At 38.1% G+C, this 26,505-nt stretch overlaps 2 protein-coding genes across 9 annotated transcripts; one reads left to right on the top strand and one right to left on the bottom strand.

The window, feature by feature from the left end:
* The first annotated feature begins 5,030 nt into the window (after positions 1-5,030).
* LOC121646034 (putative gonadotropin-releasing hormone II receptor) lies at positions 5,031-12,866 on the top strand. 3 transcript variants are annotated; one of them, XM_041994904.1, is made up of 4 exons: positions 5,031-5,151; positions 8,116-8,716; positions 10,018-10,222; positions 12,070-12,866. In XM_041994904.1, the coding sequence occupies exons 2-4, from the start codon at positions 8,168-8,170 to the stop codon at positions 12,591-12,593; spliced, it is 1,278 nt and encodes a 425-aa protein (XP_041850838.1). In that variant the 5' UTR covers positions 5,031-5,151; positions 8,116-8,167; the 3' UTR covers positions 12,594-12,866. The 3 variants fall into 3 exon arrangements, with proteins under 3 accessions (XP_041850838.1, XP_041850830.1, XP_041850847.1); XM_041994896.1 differs by lacking the exon at positions 5,031-5,151 and adding an exon at positions 7,329-7,464; XM_041994913.1 differs by lacking the exon at positions 5,031-5,151 and having other exon boundaries at positions 8,098-8,716.
* Positions 12,867-14,351: 1,485 nt separating this feature from the next.
* wdr93 (WD repeat domain 93) lies at positions 14,352-22,493 on the bottom strand. 6 transcript variants are annotated; one of them, XM_041993555.1, is made up of 16 exons: positions 22,411-22,487; positions 22,213-22,298; positions 21,259-21,338; positions 20,909-21,110; positions 20,557-20,621; positions 20,371-20,449; positions 20,209-20,294; positions 19,825-19,909; positions 19,436-19,592; positions 19,141-19,211; positions 18,499-18,888; positions 17,164-17,371; positions 15,399-15,459; positions 15,145-15,301; positions 14,814-14,994; positions 14,352-14,648 (listed from the first exon to the last, which is right to left on the bottom strand). In XM_041993555.1, the coding sequence occupies exons 2-16, from the start codon at positions 22,280-22,282 to the stop codon at positions 14,528-14,530; spliced, it is 2,013 nt and encodes a 670-aa protein (XP_041849489.1). In that variant the 5' UTR covers positions 22,283-22,298; positions 22,411-22,487; the 3' UTR covers positions 14,352-14,527. The 6 variants fall into 6 exon arrangements, with proteins under 6 accessions (XP_041849489.1, XP_041849518.1, XP_041849503.1 ...); XM_041993584.1 differs by lacking the exon at positions 22,411-22,487 and having other exon boundaries at positions 18,499-18,630; positions 18,799-18,888; positions 22,213-22,400; XM_041993569.1 differs by lacking the exon at positions 22,213-22,298 and having other exon boundaries at positions 22,411-22,493.
* Between the last annotated feature and the right edge of the window lie 4,012 nt (positions 22,494-26,505).

The raw sequence follows: 26,505 nt of genomic DNA, 5'->3' as shown, positions 1-26,505 counted from the left end.
GAAACCATCCTTGGTTTTAGGCTTTTAAAAGTGAGATTCTCACCATAAATAATGTATTCTGGTTGTGTCCTGGCCTTTGATAAAGCCAAAGTTAAATGAACAACACATAGCCGTACTTTTTTTTCCCCTTAAAATAGGGAAAATTTGTGGACGTTAATCATAATGGCTCTAATGTTCAAAGTCTTGGGGACTTCCTGTTCTCTCCGGGGACGTGCTTGGGGGGGTCCCGGACCCCAGGTTGGGAACCACTGTATTTCACCATGAAAATAATTTTAGTATTTATTTATTAATGAGAATGATTAAACTTAAAAAACTCACTAAGAATCTAAGAATGATGAGCAAACAGTTTTAAAGATCACAAACATGAGTGAAATTGAGTATTAAGTTTCCCTCAAGGACTTTCAATGAATAAATCCGGAAAAATAGGATGACAAAATAACATTGTGTTTGGGTCAGTTTGTTCTCATCCCTTCCGTCCTGGCTGTGAGTTGACTGACACTTAATCAAAATTAATCCATCTCAGCGCATTACAACTGATCCTACCTACAAGGACATGCAAAAGGAATGAGATCGTACACAGCTTTCCCTGTACTTGCAACAGATTAGTGAAATACTATGAAGATTATACATTTTTCTGTGGTTATCAACCACTTGAATATTTTTCTCTTTTTTTTATCAACAGTCTAAATGTCAGGAAAAATAAAAATTCAATCTGATTCTAGCTGGAAGAATATTTCACATCCGTGAGCAGTGGTTGTCTGTGCATTGTCATAAAGACTAATGATATCTAATCAACTAATCAATTTATTTGATGAATTAAAAAAGAATAATGGACTTGCTGGATAGAGAAATGTTTGCTCAACTTTGACTTTGGCAGAATAAACTTTGCATAGACAAAATGATCCAATACAAATTTGTGCAAATTCCTCATTAAAACATTTCTGAGAAATAAACCCATAAAACTCCAGTTGTCTTTTATGTAATTTATTTTACTTAAGTTTAACAGTACAAAAGTCTGCAGAAGTTGTTTACAATTCATTCTTCCTCCAAGAGTGTTTTTATTCTACTCATGGCTCACAACGGGTCTTCCCAACCTTGCGATTATTTGGATACTGATCCTTGTTCTGATCTATGACCACTGATTCTTGCCTACCCCCATAGATAATTATCTTGACTTCTGCTTCTCCATGTATGACCATTGCCTGTTCTCTTGACCAAACATCTGGATATTGGGCTTATGCGCTAACTGTTGGGAGTGTTTTCAGATCCCAGAACCAAGCTGTCTTTGAACGCGCTTCTGCCCCACTTGACCAAATGGTCTTCCCAGAATTATTTTATCAACCACAATCTTCTCTCATTCCTCACAACAAACCAACTTCTGTTTAAACATTTGCTCGTGTGTGGCTAAATATCCAGGTCCTCAGGGTTATCCTGGGGTGGCAGTGGCTCAGGCGGTAGAGCAGGTCATCCAATGATCGGAAGGTCGGCGGTTCGATTCCCGCTCCCGCAGTCATCTGTCGTTGTGTCCTTGGGCAAGACACTTAACCCTCCTTGCCTCCAGTGTTGGCATCGCTGGTGTATGAATGTGTGGATGAATGTTCGGTGATGGTCGGAGAGGCCGTAGGCGCAGACTGGCAGCCACGTTTCCGTCAGCTTGCCCCAGGGCAGCTGTGGCAACGCACGTAGCTTACCATCACCAGGTATGAGTGAGGAGTGGATGAATAATGGATTCACACAATGTAAAGCGCTTTGGGTGCCTTGAAAAGCGCTATATAAATCTAATCCATTATTATTATTATCCATTAGAAGAATGTAAATTTCCCAAACACAAATTTCTTAAAGTAATCAACATATCAGTAAAGAAAAATAAAGATAATATGTTCCTGATAAGATACAAAAAATGCACTGCTTCTAAATGTTCCACAGCACCCATTAAAACTTATTTTGTGATTTTGTTCACATGAATTGATGGATTTTACCTAAAAACCTTCCACTTATCATTGGCCACTAATTTTGAGGACACATCTGTGATGAGATGGTCGTTTTGATCAGGTCATCAATGTCCTTTTGTAATTCTAGGACAGGGGTGCATAAAAAGAGCGAATGGGTTATAATAAAAGACAACTTTACATAACATCCATCACTTCTTCTTCCTGCCCTAGATAAGACATTGCCATTGAAACAGAGCAGCTAGATAGCTAGATAGATAGACAGATAGACAGATAGACAGTTTTATCAACACAATTGCTGTTTCTATTCCCAGTCTAAGTGGTCTGAACAGAAACCTGCAATTATTTATCTAAAGTTGTATTAAAACTTGGTCGTCATTGTGACTCCTGATTCTGTAAATGGTTTTATTCATCAGCATCACCACCTACAACAAGTCACAACTACACTTAAGTAAGACATGTAAGAAATATATTCTACAGTTACATACTGGCAGATATGTTTGGTGGGGTGCTGGTTAGCACCATTGCCTCATAGCAACATGGTTCTTGGTTTAAACCTCAGCTGGAGCCTTTTTGTGAGGAGTTTGCATGATCTCTCCATCCATGTGTGGGTTCTCTCTGGGTACTCCAGCTTCCCCCCACAGTCCAAAAACATGCATGATCAGGTTAAATGGTGTTTCTAAATTCTCCCTTGGAGTTAAAGTAAATGGTTGTTTATCCATGATGGCTCTGTGATGTGAGGTACTTGGAACCAGTCCAGGATGTACCCTATCGCTGGCCTGATGGAATGGGCTTTTATCTTAATCTAAAGCAAGAAACCAGCTGAATATTAAACTACTTTTTAAAATATTTCACAACAAATCTTTTTCTGAGAGAAAAGATGAGCTGATTGACTTTAGGTGTACTTCTGCAGCTTAAATCAGTACAAAACTGTCTCAGTTAGATTATCAGTCCAAATATGTATGTTACAATCTGGTTCTGAGGTAAAGATTTGAAAATACATGTTCAAGTGAAAGTTGTGAGGGAGAGGAAAATAAATGCACTTAAAATACTGTTATGTCAGTTTAAAACATCAGGTGATCGTTTAAAAAAAATTCAAATGCAGCTATTTACATCTGGTTACTTTAGTGTTTACTGTCAGTTCTGACTGACTTCTGCAACTATACTGTAGTACCAACCAAGTGTGAAGATTAGCAACAGTAAAGCATCTTGTGTTTCCCACATTTACATTGTAACATCTTATTTTCCCTCCAACCACTGGATAACATAACACGTCTATCATTTTATGTTTTAACTTGATTATTTTTTTAATTAGCTTGTTTTTGTTTTCTTGCAACTGTTTTTGGCTGGTCTGATGCAAGAGTTTGAAGACTAAGTGTAATGGAGAAAGGGTTTTACATAAAAATTGACAGTTTGAAGGGGAATTATTCGACAATCTCCCAAGGAAATTAAGATTCTTGATCTTATAAACATATCCATGCGGTGTTCTTGCTTTTAGTTTGTCTGCAAGAGGATGGAAGAGCTCAATGATGAGTAATTCCATAGTTTAGCATTTTTTCTCACAGTGTACCAACAACAATCTAAAGAACACCTCCTCCCATCTTGTAGGCTTACAAGATTTATCTAACATTAACAACCTCGTAAAGCTGATGTGTCTTGGGTGTTTGAGCTGAATCAGCAGCAACGAGTAAACATATTTTAAATGCTTGGTCAGAAAATGTTGCTGGTTCAGGAATCAGGAAGCTGCATTTTAAAATACAGGAGACCCATGTATTGGCATGTTTTTGGTCCTAAAGGATGATTGCATCTTAAAGGTTGTTTAGAACTGAAGGAAAATCTATGTTGGGAGGTTGAAAAGCAACATGTTTGATTTTAAGAACTGGTATGAAATGCATTTACACCTACATTTTACACTGTAATCATCTATCTTTAAAGTTTAATTGTTGGAAAATAAACGATGATTTCAAGTGAAAAAGATTTATTTGACATTATCAACAGTTCAACAATGCTTTTGTAACAAGCTCCTCCATTTTCTGGGTTACCATAGTAATGAGCTTTTCAGAGATTTATTCTATTCTGTACAGTCATTTAGCAGAAGCTTTTCTTTAAAGCAACTTACATCTGAGAGTAGGAATAACACAAGCAAGAAATCAAACAGGAGGGGACATTATAATTAAGTTGTTAGACTGTTGTGAGTCCAAATAGACACAGGTGCTGTTTTGTAGTGCTAGAGGCAGTGCATTCCCACCCATCCTTCCCTGAGTTGTGTTAATTACGAGATCACGATTTCATCCCACAATATCATCTTGGGCGTAAGTGCACGCAGCTTTTTCAGTGTTGAGTTGTGCCAAAGAGCTGGACAAATCTTTCAAACTTATTCTGACAAGTAATGATGACTATTTAAAGACTTTTATTCAAGTCATTCAATTAAGTCTGCATTTTGAAAAATAAAACTTAAGGGGTAACCTGTGGAGGTGATGTCAGTTCATCCTGGCTAAAAGCACTGGGAATATGGGGAAAAAAAGGGGAAAGGAGCTGCATTCAAGTGAAATTAGCAAGTTAAATTTATAGATATGTACATGCAAAAGGAGGAAAGTGGAAGACTGTAACATCTAAGCCATTTTAGAAATTAAATGATTATTTTAGGGGAAATCTAAACATGCATTTTTTGGTGAGCATAAAATAGTTAAAAGAGTTTAATAAATAACAACAGAATTAAGTTGTGAAAGTATTCCAAAATCAGCCAACCAACCTTTTTTTTTAAATGGAAAGCTAAATACAAAACCGAAAATCTAAAGGAGAAATACTTGTTAGTGGTACCACTTGCAACTGATCCGGACATGAACCGGTTTCCAGTCAGGTTAATGTCAGAAATGCTGCTGGGATGAAAAAGAAAGAGTTTAAACAAAAGTGAAAACGTATTTTTACGTTTGAACATTTTTTTCCCCCTCTCTTTAAGAATATAATTTCAGATAAAACACAATGCCCCCTCCTCCCCCATGAAGGTCTGTCCTGTCTTCATCAGACCACACCCCGGAGGTCCGTATAACGCAGCTTTAAGGATGCGCGAATAAAGAGCGGCTGAAGGCGAAGGAGCGGGCAGCAACCTGCTGCGTCCAAGGTGAGAAGACGCCCAGTAATCTGTCCTGCAGTGACTTCTGAGTGTTTATGACTCCACAGCCTTCGTCCCCGCCATGTGAATGTAAGTTTTTCTTTCTTTCCAATTTAAGCATGGCTGTTTGTCATTTGGGAATAAATGAAAAACTGTGCAAAATGTCCGAAACTTTATGGTAGGTTACTGTTCGTTTGGGTAGAAGAAAAAGTTAAAATGCTCATATCTAGGTTAAATGATTGTTTATTAAGATGGCATCTATTGAGCTTCTACTTTTCTTGCTGAATGAGCGGTAACCTAATGTGCCTTTTGTGGAATAGCTTAAAAATTTGAGAATAGAATAAGCACATCTTTGCGAGACATACAAATGTACATATTTTGTAACACACACACACACAATTTAATGAGCGTCTGGCTGCAGTGTTTATTTTTGTTTTTTTTACCGACAGCAGAAGTGACAACTAGATACCAGAAAACAAAGAATTAATTTGACAACGAGTGTGTGTGTGCGTGAGATATAGAGAGAAACAGAAAGAGAGAAAAATATATAGAGAGAGACAGATTTATTGATCATATTGCTGTAAACCTTCAAGTCGAACGTGATGCTGGTGGAAAAAAAAAATCACTGCAGTGGTTTTGGTCTTTGATTTATGGAGAAATAAGACAGTTACTCTAAATTATTCCTGCTTGGACTTGAATAGCCATTACTTAATTCACCATCATGCTTTCTTTTTCTAAAATGGTCTTTTTTTTTGCATGCTTATATAATATTATTTGGTTTTGTGTATCCATAAAATATGTATATATAATTTCAAATGAAAAACGCATTACATATGTACAATTATGCATAGGTTTGTAAAAGAAAGAAAGCAGGTGCACTCTCAGTACACTGTGCGACCATGATAATCAAATACATTTAACTGACTAATCACCTCTATAAAAGTTTAGTCAGTTTGGTGGTTTGAAGCGTTTAGGTGTGTTTTAACACAATGCCAAACAGGAAAGACATCAGCAATTTTCTTAAAGAAGCAACTGTTGCAATATGCCAATCTGGGAAGGGATATAAAACATTTTACAAACATGTATGAGTCCATGATTCTGCAGTGAAAAGGTTTATTCAAATGAAATGGAGAACATTTCAGACAGTTTTCAATCTTCACAGGAGTGGAGATGTCAGCAAGTTCACACTTCAGCCATCCTGCAATGTTTGGAGAAGCAGAAAAAACCCCCTGCAGAGATACATCTCAGATTCTACGAGCCACATTTAATGTGTTAAAGTTCATGACCGTAAAATCAGAGAGGAAAAAAAAATCAAACTAGAGTGGCTTATTTAGAAGGCTTGGCAGATAAAAACCTTCTGGAGCAATGGACAATCAAGAATAAAGTGGAGATGTTGAATCATAACAGATCTATTTTTGTTGTGAACCAAACACAGCATATCAGCACAAACACATAAAACCAACTGCCAGGCATGGTGGTGGAGGGGTGATAATTTCTAATTATTTTACAGCCACACCCTTGAATTTGGCACCAAACTCCTCTGTATACCAAAAATTCTAGAGCCAAATGTGAGACTGTATCTACCAACTACAGTTTGAAAGTTATTGGATCATGTAACTGGAAAAAATTACAAATCACAGCAGTAAATCTGCAACATGCCCCCAAAAAGCAAAGAACCAAGGTCCATGTTCAGAGCTAAACCTTATTAAAATGCTGCCAACAAATGTAAAGTCATTGAACCAGCATTGCAAAAAAACAAAAAAAAGCATGATAATGTCAAACAGAAATCTCTTGCTTCAAGTTACTGCTGCCAAACGTGTTCTTGCAAACTACTGAGTCATTATATGTTCTATTTTGGTTAAATAAATAATAGGCATGTTATAATGTGTCCCATGAATAAAACAGTAGTTTTTTTTTCTTTGAAATGCATTGATGTAGTGACAAATGATTCACAAACAGTCCTCACCTGCAATGATTTCCAGTAGAAACCTGTGTCTGTTTTTTATGCTGTGCTGTCTGATCTCCTAAAGATCACTGCCTGCTTTAGCTTTGGAGTGCAGAGATTTCACCAGATTCTCTGAATCTTTCTTCAGTGTCTGTGGGTGTCATGATTCTTGGTTTCTTTTCTGGCTTCTTGTGTTTTTGTCATGTGTTTGGTATGATCTTGGTTTCTTGTATTTAGGCTCATGTTCTGTGTTTTTTGGTTTCAGCTCATTAGTTCACTGGGTCTGATTAGTTCATTCACCTCACCTGGGTCTCGTTAGTTCCTCAGTATTTAAGTCCCTGGTTTCAGTTCCTTCCTTGCCAGTTCATTGTTTGTCTTCTGCTTTCTGTTAGTGCTGTCAGTCTATTTTTTCCATGCCATCACCCCAATGTTTTTACCACCATAGTCTTTTGTTTTTTGTAAATTTAGTTTTGTTTATTAAAATCCTTTAACTGCACCGGTCTGCCTCCTACCTCATATGCCTGCATTTGGCATGGTGCTTCTATGACAAAAGGGGATAAAATCCCAAAAATCTTTTCAATTTTATGACAAGAAAAACTACTTGTAAATAGTTCAACTATTATTATTATTTATAACTATATTATCTATTGAGTTAGATATGTCATTGTAAATATTCGGTTACATTTACAGTAACTTATTACATCAAAATCATACAATCTAGTCTTTATGTTTTGGTTACATATTATTTTGATCTTTTCCATTATAAGGCTGCAATGAAAAGTTTGTAGTTTTGTTAAACAATGCTATCCTTCCATAGACTCTAAAACAAATATAAATAAACAGAAACATGCTTTTATGAACTTTACACTAAGTGTTTCTAATATTAGCGAAATGGCCTCTGATGTTCTTCACAGTGTGATAGTTTCATTTTTCCAGACCATTGCAAATGGATGCCCTCTGCATACATATTATTCCCCTTGATGTGCTACTCTTGTTATTTATTTATGGATTGTTTGTATATATTTATTAACACAGCTGTGAGCAGGCAATGTGCACTTACCTCATGGCTCTTAACTTGTCCATGTCTACTCTTCTCTTGTCCCCCCCAGTGCTGATATTTGCAGTGGATGAGCAGAATGCTCCCCCTCACAGCTTCAGAAAATGAACACCTCTTTGTGTGACTCTGCAGTGAGTATGTATCACCTGGTGCTAGACCACCAAACAAATTCCAGCTGTAACTTCTCCTCGTTGGCTTCCAATTGGACGACTGGGGGTGATGCCCTGCAGCTGCCCACGTTCACCACAGCAGCCAAAGTTAGAGTGATCATCACCTTCATTCTCTGTGGCATCTCAGCCTTTTGCAACCTGGCTGTGCTGTGGGCAGCACACAGTGATGGGAAACGAAAATCCCATGTTAAGGTGCTAATTATCAACCTGACGGCGGCAGATCTGCTGGTAACCTTCATCGTGATGCCTGTCGATGCTGTGTGGAACATAACAGTCCAGTGGCTTGCTGGAGACTTTGCCTGCAGACTGCTGATGTTTCTCAAGCTGCAGGCGATGTACTCCTGCGCCTTTGTCACTGTGGTGATCAGTCTGGACAGGCAGTCCGCCATCCTCAACCCTCTGGCTATCAATAAAGCCAGAATAAGGAACAGAGTCATGCTCACTGCAGCTTGGGGTACGAGCATTGTACTCTCAGTCCCTCAGGTAAGTACAGTCATCCCTGCTGACACCATGGCCAAAGGGTCAGGACTCATCATAAAGGCATTAAACTTTCAAACTGCAGTTATTTAAAAACAATAATAGACAAAAAATGTGTCAGTTTTTCTCTCCATCATTTTGATACTCATGTACAACACCAAACTTTATTCATCATGGGAGAGAACATATTCAGGTACAGATCAAAGTGACCACTAATTGTCTATGATAACAGTCTGTTTTTTATGTTTTCTTTTGGTAATTTGTATTGTATTGAAGTTTGTGAAAGAAAGCTGTGGTTTTACAGACTGAAAATATTTTTTATTAATATATATTTTTTCCAATAAGTCCATTTATTTACTTTTTTCATTGAGGTCACAGAAAGTTTCCACAGGTGTAACAACAACAACAAAAAAAGTTGAGGGTCAGCATAAGGACAGCAGCCACATTATAAAGAAAGCACTTAATAAAACAAGAGAGCAGGCGTATACCGCCATTGGTTTACTTTAACTTTGACCTGAGACAAAAGCTGCTTGTAATTTTAAATTTGGGATCACCAAAAGTGAGGGTTTAAGGGGGCTCACCATCCTAAGACAGCATGCAAAACAAATCAAATAAAAACATCTGTGGTTTATTAAATTCTTCATAGTTTCACCTTTCGTTAATCTAGTTTTTTTTCTTCCTATGAAAGACAAGTATTTACATCTTTTCCACAAACAGGCCTGCTCATCTGCACATTTTAGTTACTTTCCCACTTAAAAGCTGCCCAGAGCAACCACATCCACTTGTTGCTCCTCAGCAGTGCATTGAAGGGGAAACAATCACTGCCTTTTCACTTTTCCCACGCAAATTTGCTCAGCCAGTGAAAGGTTGAAACCACTGACCGGTAATCTAATCCCCAACAACTTTCCCCATGTACACCCATGTGAGAAGAGAGATATGTCTGTGTGGGTCATGAGCTACACAAAGTTAAGAAAGACCTGCTGGTCATGTGTGAAACAAGTTAAAAGGGGATAATTCTACATGAAAACATAAATAAGATAGACAAATCATCTAAGAAAATTCATGTTTGTAATTTTTTAGTTAATGGAATGATTTTCCACTTTAAAAAATGAGAAAAAAAGACTATCCACATCATTAAAAACAAAAAGAAGTAAGATAATCTGATTTTGGTACCTATTAGGTAATGTGACACTTTAAGCTGCCCGTCTTCATGGTTGGTCGACCAGAGCCTGTAAAGACACCAATGAATAACGAAGTTTTGGGGTTCCTTATTTATTTATTTAACTATTGTTTCTTTTCCTCCTCAGATTTTCCTTTTTCACAATGTGACCATCATCTATCCCAAGGACTTCACTCAGTGCACAACACGCGGAAGTTTCGTCACTCACTGGCACGAAACGGCTTACAACATGTTCACTTTTTCTTGTTTGTTTTTGCTGCCGCTGGTCATCATGATCACCTGTTACACAAGGATCTACTGTGAGATCTCCAAACGACTGAAAAAAGACAACTGTAAGTTTGTCCAGTTGGTATTGTGGTGCCAACAGAAAGCTAGCAATTACAAACTAAATTTAGCTTTTAAATATATAATATACACATGTTCCCAGTCCACTTCACGACTTTAATGTAAATAAATGTGCTGTAGGAGACAGTCTGTAAACCATGTACCTTAAATCCTGTAGATTTTTAAGTGCAACAGAGCTTCTATCCACTTCACTTTTTCACTTTTTAAACAACTGTTGAATGACTAGGCATAACATCTGATACAAATGTCACAGCAATAGCAACCTGATTGATTTGAGAGCTTATGTTTAACTTACTTAGACAGAATGATTTTTTTGTTTTATCTTCTCTTGCAAAGGATGGATGAATCACAATATTTGTGTAAAAAAAAAGCTATTGGTTTGATTCTAGTCTAAAACCTGGATTTCATTGAAGATCATCTCTCAGTGCTAAATCACGTGTTGTGACCTTCAGATCAATCAATCAGATTTTATTTATAAAGCCCTTTACAACAACCCTGGTTGATCAAAGTGCTAGACAGAGATAAAAACAAAAATAAACATAGTACACATAAATGATAAATATTACATGTTTTTCAAGTGACACCAATATCATGTGTCAAAAGCTGATCGGGAAAAATAGGTTTTCAGTCTGGCCTTTAAACAGGGGCACCTTATTGGTTGTTGGTCTATTTACTTGCATCTTGTGGCATTTTAGTCTGACTCTGCTAATAAAGTCCCTTGGAAATCTAAAATGAACAAGATAATCCAGATCAATTTGAATGTGCCCTTTTGTTTTGCAGCCTAATTCCCATTTAAGCCTTCATCAAATATGAATATTGATAAATCCAACACTTTTTTAATGTATATCTTTAAAATGTTAGCTGTTTTACTTGATAAGCTAATATATTATTTGGTGATTTTCTTTCTTTGGCAGGAGTTTTCTTGAGCATTAGCAGTTTTGTTCAGGGAAAGGTACTGAATAATAGTTATACCACAGCAAAGATCAAGAATGTGTTAGAAAATGGGGAGAAATAAAGCAATCAGTGAATCCTTCCTGCTCTGAAACAGTGATTCTCAATGACAGTTTAAGTAATGCTGTAAACAGTCTGCTAATTGTTGACTTCTAGTTATTGCTAGCATTTAAACACCTTGTTAGCAGGGGATGACCTATGAGCGTTAACGCTAAGTTTTATCTCTCTTGATTAAAGCCATGAATTTAATTTATGTTTACTAAGCCAATAAGTAAAGGGTTCAATTTGGACATTTTGTCAAGGACGTCAGTCAAAATAGATCTCTTTCTGTGTAATATGCAGAAATATTTTGCTCAGAGGTTCAGAGACAGAACCTGTTGAAAAAGCTTTTTAAATGTCTCAAAAGAAATAATCTGTGATAGACCACTGCATGTGTTATATAAATTGTATTTAAGCAATCAATCTTACACAAGCAAAAGTAGAAAACAAAGCAAGGGCAACACACAATTTCTGGCCATTCAAAGTGAATGAGAATAACACAGCTGAAGCCTGAAACACATGTGAATCCTGTGTTCTGTGAGGGCAGTATATGTTATTATTATTATTATTATTATTATTATTATTTTACTCCTAATAGTTTTTAAGCTAACTGCTTTACATTTACTGTGCAGATGTGAATGGTTGTCAATCATCAAATGTAACTATTGTTTATATGTATTTTCCAAAAATATCAGAATTATAAGACTCAAAGGTGAATCTTTTTCTTAAGCCTGAAATATGATCACTTGTAATTTTTCTTTTTTTTACTTATATTTTGCTTTGAATTGCTTTGAAAAAAGTCTTTTAACATCCACTCTATTGTATTTCTGTGATCTGTTCTTAGCACCCTCCAGTGAAGTGCATTTGCGGTGCTCCAAGAATAACATCCCCAAAGCCCGGATGAGAACTCTAAAAATGAGTATTGTGATTGTCTTGTCTTTCATTATCTGCTGGACGCCATACTATCTGCTGGGCCTGTGGTACTGGTTCTTTCCTGATGACCTTGAGGTAAAGGTGTCCCAGTCCCTGACCCACATCCTGTTCATCTTTGGACTTGTCAACGCCTGCCTGGACCCGGTAATCTATGGCTTATTCACCATTCACTTCCGAAAAGGGCTCCGGAGGTATTACGGCAATGCTACCACAGCAACGGACTTGGATAATAACACAGTGATAACTGGATCTTTTATTTGTGCTGCCAATTCTTTGTCACTGAAAAGAGAGTTGAGATGTTCCAGCCAGGAGAGGCTTATGCTGTGCAGTGACAACCACAGCAAGGCAGAGCCATCATCTCCAAGCAGGAGCTTTCTGATAGCTGACGATGGCGCAGATAGACCAAACATGTTCAGCCCTGAGAGCATCTTATAAGAAGGATGAAGGAGAAGGATAAAGGGAAAGAGCCCCCTAACAGGTTTTAACTATTATTGTATAAATCTGTTATCTAATCAATGTCTGTGTGAAGTGTTGGATTTAACTGAGTGCAATATGTCCTTTTGGCAAACCAAATATAACCTGATAAAATTGGACTTTGCATTTTCTAGAAGAGAAGAAATGTCATAAACTCAATAGAGCGATCATGTTGGACAGGTGTCAGATGTGTTCTGTAAAGTTGTTTTGTGGCCATCTTGAATTAAATGTATTAACTGTACCTTAAAGATTGGTTTATCTTTTACTTGTAAAAAGGTTAAAAATAAAGAGAAAAAAATGTTGCAGTAAGACGTCAAAGGGAGATTGCTCCGCATAATCACTGATGCATCCTGGTGTCCAAATGGAAAAGTTGTTTTGACATCATATAAGCAAAAGACTGATTTACAGCGCTTCATGAAGAAGACCCTTTGTTCAGTGCAAAGAAAAATGAGGCATGAAGAATGAAGATACAAGCAAATAATTTGAGAGAACATCAAAAGCAGATGTTTACAGGTGCAATTTTAGAAGCCAACATCAAAGCTGTAATAGGCTAAATAAAACATGAACAAGTTTCTATTTCTATATTTAGATGTATATATATGCTCATATCGCTGTTGCCATTCAGCATGAACACAGCAGTAGCAAAGCTTGACTTTTATTCATGTGGAGGCCGAGACTATCAGGGGGGCCATAAAGAAAGGAAATAATTGTGTTCCTTTCTTTAATGCATACACTGCTGTGATAACTCCTCACAATACAGAGACATGAGAAATATAAAATCTTGCAGTCTTGCTAGCCTCCTGTTTTAAACTGGATCATATAGCTCTAGTTTAGTCAGTGCAAAGTGACTTAGATACAGAGGTATCTTACATAACACTAGTAGTTCTACTAGCACTGGGAGGGAGGGGGGCTCATTTAGAAACTTACTGCCATGTCAGTATTTTTACAGGATGACTAATTAGTAATTACTTTAAAATTTACTTCAAGCTGGAGAAGTAACACTGGTGATATGTCTGGAAAGAAATTTCTGTCATCCACTTCCTCCAGTGATCACCTGAAGTGGCACCTGGGGTGTCCAATCAGATTTCAGAGTTGACCAGTACCACCCTGGCCACCCCTCTAGTACCGTGCCAACTCAGACATTTCTTTTAGTTGGAATCGGTTTCCGAAATTTTATTAAATTTAAACTAAATAACAATTGGATACATTTGAATCCACAATATTATTTGCATGTCAAAGCTGCCCAGTGTGCTGTGATCCATATGCCCCTCGTCTATTATTAAAACATTTATCAGTTTATCTGAATAGGTTTTTGACATAAGATCATATAATCCTGATGTCACTTCCTGTCTGCAAGTCATATGTTGTATGTTGTTGTTGATAAAGTACCAGATTATCTGCAATTTATATATATATTTGTATATATATTTATAAATTGTACAGAGAGAGAGAAAGAGCAAAAAACAAACCAAAAAATTAAGACAGTTTCTTATGAAGTTAAGAATTTGTTTCCCTACTATCTAAATCTACTTAAAATAAATAAATAAAAATCTATAGTTGCAAGGTAAATATTAATTTGATAAAGAAAACATATATTGAACTGATTTCAACACAAGTTTGACAGCTATTTTCTGTGAACTTTACAAAGATATCTTCCCATGAATTAAATTTTACACACGTCACTACAGGAAAACAATAATTACAATGTTCATCTTTATTTTAAAAACATTTATTTTTTAACAAATATTCTTTATAATACTTCACTGACTGCAATATTGTCACATAACATGCATGACATCTGAGAGTAAATCAACGTGTTGTATGGAGAACACCATAGTAAAACTGGTCTGAGAAAGACAAAAACAGTCCATTTCTTCAAACTTCTGTGACAAGACTCATTTGGTGCATCTCTCCTGGCTGCGAACCTGCTGTCTTTGTTTTACCACCGTTGCAATTTCCTGTAGCTTCTCCCACGACTGTGCCATGCTTTTTTCTCTTTCTTTTACAGACAGCACTCTTCACAGGAAGACACACAAAACATACAATGGTACTTCAACATTCAAATATGGACACTTTGCTTTGTATCCTTATAGACAAACATAATGTCATATCATCTGTCTCATCTTGGGAGTAAAATACTTAGACTACATATTTAGACTACAGAATTCAAATCATTCAAACCTTTGCTGAAAGTAGAAGTTAAAGGTTTCGTCCAAGTTAATGTTGCCCTGGTTTTTTTGTTGTTGTGGAAGGTCTGGATGTGAAACAACATACTGCTTAAGAATGTCAGAGTGCCTGAAAGGGAAGACAAAAAGCTGACTGCTTTCTTTAGAGAAAGCATTGCTGCTGGGTTCCTGGTCACCTGGGTAAAAGGTGAAAACTGTTAGTTCCTTTACGATAGAACTTTTACATTTACTGAACAACATCCCTTTCAACCCCACAATGAATGCCCCTGGTATCAATTTTTGCTCTTCAAGCTGGAAAAAAACAATGCAGTGGTGTTTGGCCCTACCTCGTATAAACAGGACTTGCTGTTTGGTGTTCATCACATAAACTGGATTGTAGGGAGAGGTGATTTGATGGGATGTGGGAGGAGTCAAAAAGCACACGGTGACTTTGTTGATGATATCTTGTAGGAACATTTTTCCATTTGTTTGCACCACAAGTGACTGGCTTAGACAAGAACAATAACACAGTAGGAAACCAAGTGTAACATTCCTAATAAATATGTATATATTTTTAAAAACAAAGATTAAATGCTCTTACCATACCCTGCAGGAACGGCACAGAAATAGTGAAAGCTGGGAGATCTCTGTGGTCTTTTGGCCTATGAAGACATAGGAAAATAATGTGTAAATTTGTCGCCTGGCAACAGGACACTCTAGGTCACAATTCGATTATCTTCTTCGTAGTAAAGTCATCGGACTTGCATCCTCCCCCACCTTCTGACTTGGCTCAGGAGGTGGGGGAGTAAACTGGTCAGGACTGGCAGGCCCAAATATAGTGAAGGTCTACTAGAAACGTCTGGCGTTGGTTGTCACAAAGAGCTTCAACTCCCACCTCTGGCAAAGCTTCAACCATGTCTCAGGTGAGGCAGAGGATATTGCGTCTGAATGGGCTGTGTTCCACACCTCCATTGTTGAGGCGGCCAAATGGAGCTTTGGCCATGAAGTGGTCGGTGCCTGTTGGGGTGGCAACACTTGAACCCGTTGTTGGACACCAGCAGAGAGGGATGCTGCCACCTGCAAAAGGAATCCCATTGGGCCTTTTGTCCTGTGGGACTCTGGAAGCAGCTGATGGGTATAGGCAGAAAAGCAGAGTGTGGCTTCAGGTGAGGCAAAATGCAGGCATGGGAGGATTTGTTGAGGCCATGGAAAATAACTCCCAGATGGCTTTGAGGAGATTCTAGCCCACCGTCCGGTGGCTCAGGAGGGTGAAGCAGTGCACCATCAGTGGGGATGTGGTGCTATAGAGGAAATACTTCAAAGACCTCCTCACTTCCACCAACACATCTTCTGATAAGGAAGCAGTCTGGGAACCCAGGGGTGGACTCCTGTCTCTGGGGCAAAGGTTGCCAAGGTAGTTAAAAAGCTCCTCAGTGGCAGGGTCCTGGGGGTGGATGCGATCTGCCCGCAGTTACTCAAGGCTCTGGATGTTGTGGATGTCACGCCTCTGCAACACTGCGTGGACATTGGGGACAGTGCACACTTGGGATGCGCCTCTGAATCTGAGACCATGGTCCCCATCCAGAAAAAGGTGGAGTGTACTCTCTGGGTTGGGAGTAAGATCCTGCCCCAAGTGGAGTTCAAATTCACAGGGTCTTGTTCATGAGTGGGGGAAGAATGCAGTGGGAGATTGACAGCCTAATCGGTGATGCGTGTGCAGTGATGCGGACTCTGAATCAGTCTGTTGCAGTGAAAAAGGATTTACTGGTCGATCTACGTTCCTACCCTCACCTATGGTCACGAGCTGTGGGTAGTCACTGAAAGAATGAGATTGTGAATACAAGCGGCCAACATGAATTTCCTCTGCCGGGTGCTGCCGGGTGGCTGGGCTCTTCCTTAGAGATAGGGTGAGAAGCTTGGTGATCTGTAAGGGGCTCAAAGTAGAGCCACTGCTGCTTCACAACGAGAGAGGACAGATGAGGTTGCTCAGGCAACTGGTCAGGATGCCCCTTAGACGCCACCCTGGTGAGGTGTTCCAGACAAGTCCAACTGTGAGGAGGCTCCGTGGAAGATCCAGGACACACTGGTGGAACTGTGTCTCCTGGTTGGTCTGGGAACACCTCAGGATCCCCTGGATGAGCTGGAAAAAGTGGTGAGGGAGAGTAAAGTCTGGATTTTCCTGCTTAGGCAGCTGCCCCTGCAATCCTAACCCCAGATTACTAGCAGGAAATGGATCGACGATGGATGTATGCCTTTCTTTTTGAATTAAGCTAAATACAATATAATAGATCGACAACACAATTCTATTTATGAATGAACATTTCAATAACATTAATTAAATATAAAAAAGGTGTCAAACAGGTAACCTTTCAATGACCTGCATGACGCAGGGCAGTGTCCCATGTCCTGTGGTGACTGTATAACTTGCTCCACTTTTACAAAGCACGAATAGATAGACCATTTCTGTTGTGAGAATCTGAGAATCAGCAGCAGGCAAAGGCCAGTAATCCACAAACTGCATCCTGAAAAGGGGGCTGTTTTCTGCTGGCATTAGGGTAACAGACAGTGGAGACTCTGAGGGAATACAAATAAAAACAGCAGTGATTCTAACGCTTTAACACATACTCACAGCTGGACCGACTGCTACAACACATAACAGAGAAGTTACAGTTCCAACACACACAGCTGTGTGTTAGAAGTATTATTATTGAATAATGCTACATATTTATATAGAAAATAACTGTTTGGTGCTGTGTCACAATCAAAATTTATTGTAAAAGTTATACTTGTTTATTATGCTATTAAAACTAAGCTTTTAATATAAAAAAGCCAAAACTGGGCTATGGCATTTTGGTTCCCACAAAACGATTAGACCCCATAGGTACAGTTGGGTCCCAGCTTTCAGATTCCACAATCTAATAAAGTAGGTCCACAAATACACACAATAAAACAAGTAACTCTGTATATTTTGACTCAACTCTGCCATCCACACAGTACAGTAACAGTCAAAATTTTAGACACATACCCACTCATTTCTATTTTTTCAGCATAGTTGCCACCATGCACCCCTGTGAGCATGATGATGTTTCAGTCAATAAATACTTGGTAGTAATCATTACATTAGTGCAAGAGTGCTCTGTACTTTTGAGACAAATCACACCTCTCTTCAAATTAACCTTTATGTAGACCTTATGTGACACAATAAATAAATTTTTAGTAAATCTGTTAACAGGCAGATGTACATATCACCAACAAAATGATGGAAAACTGCCCTTACGGTAGCGGCTGCTGCAAGAGGGATGAGCATGAACATACATGGCACTTGTCTTGTTTGTCTCTGTGTTACTGTGATGGACTGGTGACCTGTCTAGGGTCTACCCTGCCTACAGATGTTGTCTGCAATATGCTTCTATGTACTGTAGTTCACATGCACAGACTTTTGAGACAACACAGACTATATAACACACTATAACACACAACATATATTGCATGATTTTTTTCCTTTGGTTTGCTTTTAAGCATTTTGTTTTTTGCCGTTTAGCTTTTTGTAGGTAAGATGCAGCTCATAAGAACATTTAAACAATTTTCTTTTCAGTGTGTTTTAGCCATATTGAGAACTATGCAAAAAAACATTTTTAATACTTACTACACATACTATGTCTAAACATAAAATCACAGAGATACTCATGAGATATTCTCACCAGACCGTCTGTCCCAGACACACACCAGTGCATCATCAAGCCCAAGAGCTATGTAACGGGTGCATCTACTAACAGCTGAGCAGACGATTTCCTTTGCATTTGGCAACACCACATCTGGCATAGGTACCACATCTGCTTCAAAAAAAAGAAAAGTAAAAAACTCAATGGAAATATTGCTGTATTGCACTTTCCTCATATAATGAAGGGGTACAGTGTCATGGAACAGAAAAAGACAACAAATTTTAAGGGCACAGTTATGGTGATGCAGATCATTTAAAAATGAAGAAATGTGTGTCCTCCCTTGTTTGTTCTTTGGAGCATTTTGCAGAAAATACTGAAGGAGATTCTGGCTGCCAGCCCACCACACAGTGATTGCAACAGGCATTCCTGCTGAGAAAAAATCTTTAAATATTACATTGATAGGAGCACAGACGCTTCTAAAAGAGTTTGCAGAACAACACCACTGTAAATGTCAGTCAGCTGTCAGTGTGTATCAGTGTATGGACAATAGCTAAGCTTTTACTGGAGATAAATGTGGATTTTCCCCCTGACACTAGTACACTTTATCTGAGTAAGTTCACATGTATAACACACAATTTTCAGGAACTGGAGAATCCAGAAGGACATCTATCTATTACAAACCTGGCTGAAAATTTGCTTTACTCTCATCAGGAAGCTGACCACAGGGCAGAAGAAAGTGATGCGTGCAACGTCTGGAAGAGATTTCATTTAACTAAGAAGCAGGAGAATATGAGCCATTCACAGTTAAGGACTACCGTCCAAGACTCTGTTAAAATAAAATAAAAGCCTTCAACATAATGTGACACAATTTAACTTACATGCATTGAATCAACAAGAGATCCAAACTAATCAAGAAGAGATCCAAAAGCAGCCTAGCTTTCATAAACAAATAGTATTTCCTTAAACCTTATCAGACCTTAGAGTTTCAAGTGCCTGAAGTGTATTTCCTGGATTTGTACAGAAAGAGGATTTCTCCCTCTGATGAATCCTGCTTCGAAATGCATCCAAAGCCAACCAGTGTGTCAAAAAGTCTCTTGTCTGCAAGACCCCAAGTGGACCATCCAGAGCTTTGCCTGAAAACAGCAGAAACATTCAACACTTGACTGTATTCTTAATAATTTTCAATCCTAATTCATTAATACAAAGACAGAGATAATAATCCATTGATACAAGAGATTACTTTATATTATAATACACGATTTCACACACCCACGTGCACACCTCTGCCATGCCATTACATCCACTCACAAACATACAGTGTATTCGTTTAGTTTAGAAAGATCAGCTGTAACACATTTCTAATACCTGCAGGGATTTTGGGTGGTGTGATTTTAATCATCACTGTAACTGGAGACCACTGCACACCCAGATCTCCAGTTAAGTTTGAGTCCTGAGGATAAAAAATAAGAAAAGGAAGATGCTTAAAAGTTTTTTCTTGAAATAGCTTTCTGAACATGTAATACAGTTAGAAATGAGAGCAATAGGCAATAGTTCCATAAGAAAGCAGCGAAAGAAAGTGGAATTGCTGGGAAAATGTACACGCTACATATAAGCACAGAATGAGTGCTTAACAGCCTGAAGATAACAAAAAAACCATACTACACTGGATTGCAAATTAAGTCATCATTAGTGCACTTCCTCTGGCAACAAGAGACATAATGCACAACCAAGGTCATTACAGTTCATTACCTGCTTTTGTGATGTCAATATTTCCAACTCTTTCAGCCATTCTGCTAAAGGAAACTGATAGACGTCAAGGCAAACATCTCCACTACCTAACAGAACATGAGATTCAAGTAATTCAGCCTTGAAGTCAGAGTTTAATTCACAGAACAAAAAGTCCTTACTTACAGCTGATTGATGCAGCTCCAAAATGACCCCCTTCATGTAAATCAAAGGTCAAACAAATGCTTCTTTTGTTGATATCATCCTGCAAGTGAAATTATTTGTTATTTTGCTTTGGTTCTGTTCATAAACAGGAAAACATACACATTCAGAAAAAATTATATTCTGAGAACAAAATGTGACTAAACACACCATGATGTTGATAACACTGAGAAGATGAATGCGATCAGAGTGATGCGCAAATACTCTGGCAACACCTGTGGAGTGAGATCAGAGAAGTATGACACTACATTTACACTACATTTTAACTAATACTCAACTTTTCATTACTTGGATTTTCAGGTATTATTATATTGTCTCAGTGTTGTAATATTTAATGACTTCAGGACCCTGTGTATTTAAAATTTACAAATAAATGTCAATCTGTGTATACTGAATGATAAAAATCTTATTGTTAACACAAGTTTGATAAGAAGGAGGAATTGAAAACTAGTTTAGTAACTAGTAATTAGTTTAGTAACTAATTATGAGACATATCACCCACCCATATCATCAATAGTGCCAAGTAGATATGTAATTTCAGCCATTCTGGTCATCCGAATCAAAGTAATCTCCAAGTTGTTTTGCAGCCACTCTGCAACACAGATGAAAGTAGAAGCACACCACACAGACAAGCCCTTGGAGTGACCCAAACCAAGGTACCTGCCGTCCTCTGAACATGCCAGGCAGTTGGTGTTTTCTGGAAGCTGACCAAAAGACACTAAATTAGTTGTGAAGACAAATCCAGAAAGAAATCTTGAAATAATCTGGTTTAAAATATACTAGTCGGTAAAGAGCAGCTTTAACAAGGTAGTTGATCGCGTTGGAATTACTGTCATAAAGTCTGTACAGCACCTGTGTTCCACCAGCTAGTTCCAAAGTAGGTGTTATGCTGGATTTCACTACTTTGTAAGCTGTTTGCATTTCTGGTTTACCTTTTGTGGTGCATTTTGGAAAAAACAAAAGAAAACAAAAAAATGTTAACTTTAAACAATAGTTTGAATTTGATGAAACATTAATGACAAAGGCAAGTCTAAAGAGACTAATTTTAAGAGGATTATTTAAAAGTATGAAAAGACTTGGATGTCACAGATGTATAGAAGAGATGGAAGAGAGTTCCAGAGGCAAGAGGGTTTTATGGATAAAGGCTGTTAACCTAATTGTGGACATATGAGCAGTTGGAGTAGAGAAGAAAAAGAAATGTAAAGAAGGAAACCTGGGAGTTTTGGATGGAGAGTAAGGATGGGTTCAGAAACAAAACTAAACAAAAAGCCATTTGAGAAGAGATATGTTGGAAAGCTAAGGCTCTGGTACTTACTTGGGCTAAGCTGAGCGGTGGTGTAAATCAGTAGGAGAGAGTAATGGAAGGAAAAATTATATCAGGGCTTCTGAGAAGGAGGAACTGTAAAGTTAAAAATGCCAAATGAGAAATTAGGAAATTTGGTTAAGGCTGATCTGTAACCCACCATAAGTAATTCATTTTAGTCAAAGCGTCTAATTAATTTTACTCTCAACCATCATTTAGCACATTTTTCTCATTAAGGTTTGGAAGATAATCTGCAGTGAGTTTTTCATTTAACAGCTTTAAAAGCTTGGATCATATTTCATCACTTTCTCTGCTGTGTATATTGATATTTCATGATGAGACCTGGAAAGAAGAATATGCCCAAACAGTAATGACTCAAGAATAAAGAATTGACGCTGCTATTTGACGCGTTTAGTTGGACATGAAAACAGTTTCCTACACACTATTTTAAAAATTAATAAAGCGGTCATAAAGTTAAGCTGAGGAAAGAGCAGTTCACTCACCGAAGGCTCGACAGCATACCTTTGATAAACATCGCAATAAGCTAGCTCTGAAAAGGAAGGCTTCTTCCATCTAAGCCGCAGTATATCTACAGTTAACTACACAAGTTAGACTCATTGAGACGCTCTTTGGGTCAGATCTTGGCAGAGTACATAAATAAAAACTCTCAGTTTGAGGCAGCGCTTTCAAAACGATCATACCTTATTTTGTCTTAAATTCACTGCGGGCTCCGCTGCCAATTTCACGGTCGTCATGACAACAGCGGGTCGACGCTTCCTTTCTCGATACACTGCACCGCACGCGATCAAGTGGCGAATGCGCATGCGTTTGATTAGGGTCCGAGCCATACGAAGTATGGAAGGACCCTATTGTTGTTGAAATGTTTTTATTAGGGTCCGAGCCATACGATGTATGGAAGGACCCTATTGTTTTCCAAATGTTTAGTGTCCTCCTCCTTCTAAGCGCTTCGACCCCAAATTTGACCCCCTAAACACCCATGAAAAGTTGTGAAACTTGGCACACACGTCAAGTCCCGCGTAACTCGGATATTATAAGGTCCGCATACACTTCAATGCAAAATTGGCTCAACAGCGCCACCTAGACACGCCAAAATTCCCCAAATGAATGGGGTCCCAAAACTCTACTTCGACGTAGGAAGACGAAACTCGGCACACACGTGTAACACCCCAAGCTGAGCAAAAAAGTCAACTGAACACCTGTCGCCATGGCAACAGGGTGCCCGCCATCTTGGCGTTTTCGGCCATTTTTTACCCCATTTTTTGCACTTTACACACATCGTATTTGAACGAACTAGTCCGAGGGGATTCGTGCGATTGACTCCAAACTTGGTGGGAAGCTTCCTGACAAGTTGGGGACCAAACGCTCCTCAAATCTTTCTAATAGCAGAAAGCGTGTTACCGTAGCAACCGACGGAAAAACGCCTTCTCGCCATGAAACACGGTTTGCTCATATCTCCATAGAAATACATGGGATCTGCACCAAAGTTCACAGTATTCATACGTGTAACACCCCAAGTCCAGCAAAGAAGTCGTTCGAACACCTGTTGCCATGGCAACGGGGTGCCCGCCATCTTGGATTTCATTGACATTTGAACGAACTAGTCTGAGGGGATTCATGCGACTGACTCCAAACTTGGTGGGAAGCTTCCTGACAAGTTGGGGTCCAAACGCTATTCAAATCTTTCTAATAGCAGAAAGCGTGTTACCGTGGCAACCGACGGAAAATGACCTCGCCAAGAAACACGGTTTGCTCATATCTCCATAGGAATACATGGGATCTGCACCAAAGTTGACAGGATTCATACCTGTGACACCCCAAGTCCAGCAAAGAAGTCAATCGAACACCTGTTGCCATGGCAACAGGGTGCCCGCCATCTTGGATTTCATTGCCATTTGAACGAACTAGTCTGAGGGGATTCGTGCGACTGACTCCAAACTTGGTGGGAAGCTTCCTGACAAGTTGGGGACCAAACGCTCCTCAAATCTTTCTAATAGGAGAAAGCGTGTAACCGTGGCAACCGATGTAAAATGACCATGTCGCCATGTAACACGGTTTGCTCATATCTCCATAGAAAAACATGGGATTTGCACAAAAGTTGACAGTATTCATACTTGTTGTGTCCTTAACGCATTACAACACCTGTTGCCATGGCAACATAGCATGTTAGCTAACATGCTAGCCAAAACGCTAACTAGGTATATCAACATTTGAGATACTCGGCTAGACATTTTGCCATGTTACATAGCATGTTACCACGAAAGCTAAAATGCTAGCAAAAGTTGTATGAGACGGGTGGCGGGGGCCCCGAGGCTCGGACTCAACGGATGCCGCTTGCGGCTTTAATTTATTTTTCCAATCTAACAACGTCCCATTTGTTTTTTCATTGTGTGCACAAACAATTCTGGTCAGACAGAAAGCTTTACTTGTTCGGAACTCCGTCTGATGTTATATCTTGTACTCACTGGATTATCAAATAAGCCATCTTACATTAACTGGTGAATTTTTTAATAATTTTGGCCAGTTTCACGTAAAAAAAATCTAAATGGTCTGCGTATAAAGGTAATTTTCATGTTTTTTTTCTTTTTTTTTAATAGCATCTCATTCGAAAATATGAACAAAAAGCAACAAAATGTTTTAAAAGAACTGCACTTCATTTAAGTCTGAAAGACAAATTAAAAACGGGGGGACCATCAGCATGTTTAGAAACTGACGTCCTCTGGCTTGTACCGCTTAAAACTGTTGTACAATTTCATATTCGAATTTTCTGTATGTCTATTGCTTGCACCCATTGATTGTTAACGAGGTTCAGTAAAAATAAAGACTGGAAAGGTATTTGTCATGACATCTCAGATGAAATTTCAGGACATTTTTAACAAGTTGGTTCAACTTAAAATATTTTTACAGCATCCACAAAATAAACTTTTTTCCCTTTACATAAATCCTATACCAACCCTCATGTCTTTATTTCAAACAGAAAAAAAATAAATAAATTATGGCAATGGTTATTCAGTCATACTGTCTCATTACAAACCCATCTGTTACAAGTTTTGGTTTAAATTCAAAATACAAAATGTGCACATAAATGCTATAAAATCATAATGTTCCTGGTCCTTAACATTTAATGATAAATGTTGGCAAATGTGTCCAGACACAGTGGTTTCCAAGAAAGCTGCCTGCTAAATTTGGTAACACCTTGTATGGACAATCTGGTAAACCATGTATGCTGAATAAAATGAGAAAAACAAGGAGACACAAAGAAACTATTGTCACAAATTTACGTATTCAGTTATGCAGTAAAGGTCATGCAGAAACAGAAATGCACATTACCTGCAAGTAAAATAAATTATATGAATAAATTAAGGAACCTCTGAGCAGAGATCATTTAAATTTCTTTATTTCGAACCTTGCACAACAAGAGTAAGTACAGTTTTGAAAATTGCTGTTGATAATCCATACTCTCGCTTCCTTTCATCAGAATTGCAGTACAAACTGGTGCCTTATAAATGCTTTGAAAGACACACACACACAAAAACAAACAAACAAAAAAAAGTTTTAGGGGCATTTAATTAAGACTTGATCAGATAAACCCATTCAACAATTTTGCAAGAAATATTTTATCTTCATGACCAAAGATACCGCCATAGAATATAACTTTGGTTTCCATAAAGTTCAATAATCCACTGATAATTCCCAAATCAACCACTTCCCAAAACTTTTTATGAAACCCTTTAACAATTTCCACTAAAAACCAGAAAGTGTTTTAAAATTTGACTTTGTGTTAGACTAAGACACAAACTAATCCATGTTCTCAGAGTCAAATTGAACATTAATGGATGCATCAACATCAGCATAGAGTTCAGTGGTATTCCTAATAAAAGACACCTGAACGTTTACTTTTATGATGTTTGAATAGTACCAGAGGGGTTACAAATGCAACTGAAGATGAGGTCACCTCATCATGGCCAATGAACTGTGCACTAAACATTTTTTAAGTACATTATAAACACAGAAAGCCACTGGTGGCAATAAATGAAAGAGTTTTGAAAAAAACCAGTAAGATAAGGCAGATAACAGATAAATGTGGATAATGACCCTTTTTGATATTGTCAGTTTAAGACCATAACCTATAAAATGTGTAATCTTAAGGCTTATATTTTGTGACTGCGTGATGACATAAAAAAAAAATGCAAGCACAATGAACAGTTATAACTGGAATGGGCACTGAATATTATTATGACAGTGAAGGCTATAAATCAGCTAATAGGGCTGATTCTGAGATTATTTACTGTACACGATAAAGTCCTCAGTTAAGTGCTACCTCCCCAACTATCAAATGAGGATTAAAGTAAATCCAACATGCAGTACAACATGAACAAATGCAGTATCACCATGCGTTTTCCCTTACAAATACTAGAGTTGTGTTTTATACTGTTTTCATACCTCTTTAAGAGAAACTTTTTCAAACTTAGCTGAAGTTTTGGGTACAGTGGCAGCAAATCTCCACTTCAACCCTTTTGCTGCAATATTAATTCATTCATAAACAGAGTGGCCTGTAGAGGCAACTTTCACTCAAGCTCACAAGACAGAGACAAAACACATAACATGATACCTTCCGTCTAGTCACAACCACCCCCCACATCGCTTCCACAGCTGCCTGGAAACACTTAATTCCACAAGATCAGATGCCATAAGCTAAAGAGAACAATGTCATAGGGCAAAAAAAAAGTTAAAGGCTTAAAAATAAATACATCAGTAGTTCTAAGAGAAAAAAACAT

The sequence above is a fragment of the Melanotaenia boesemani genome, chromosome 1 (genome assembly GCF_017639745.1).
Source record: "Melanotaenia boesemani isolate fMelBoe1 chromosome 1, fMelBoe1.pri, whole genome shotgun sequence".
In the NCBI taxonomy this organism is placed as follows: Eukaryota; Metazoa; Chordata; class Actinopteri; order Atheriniformes; family Melanotaeniidae; genus Melanotaenia; species Melanotaenia boesemani.
This window is presented reverse-complemented; position numbering and strand designations above follow the sequence as displayed.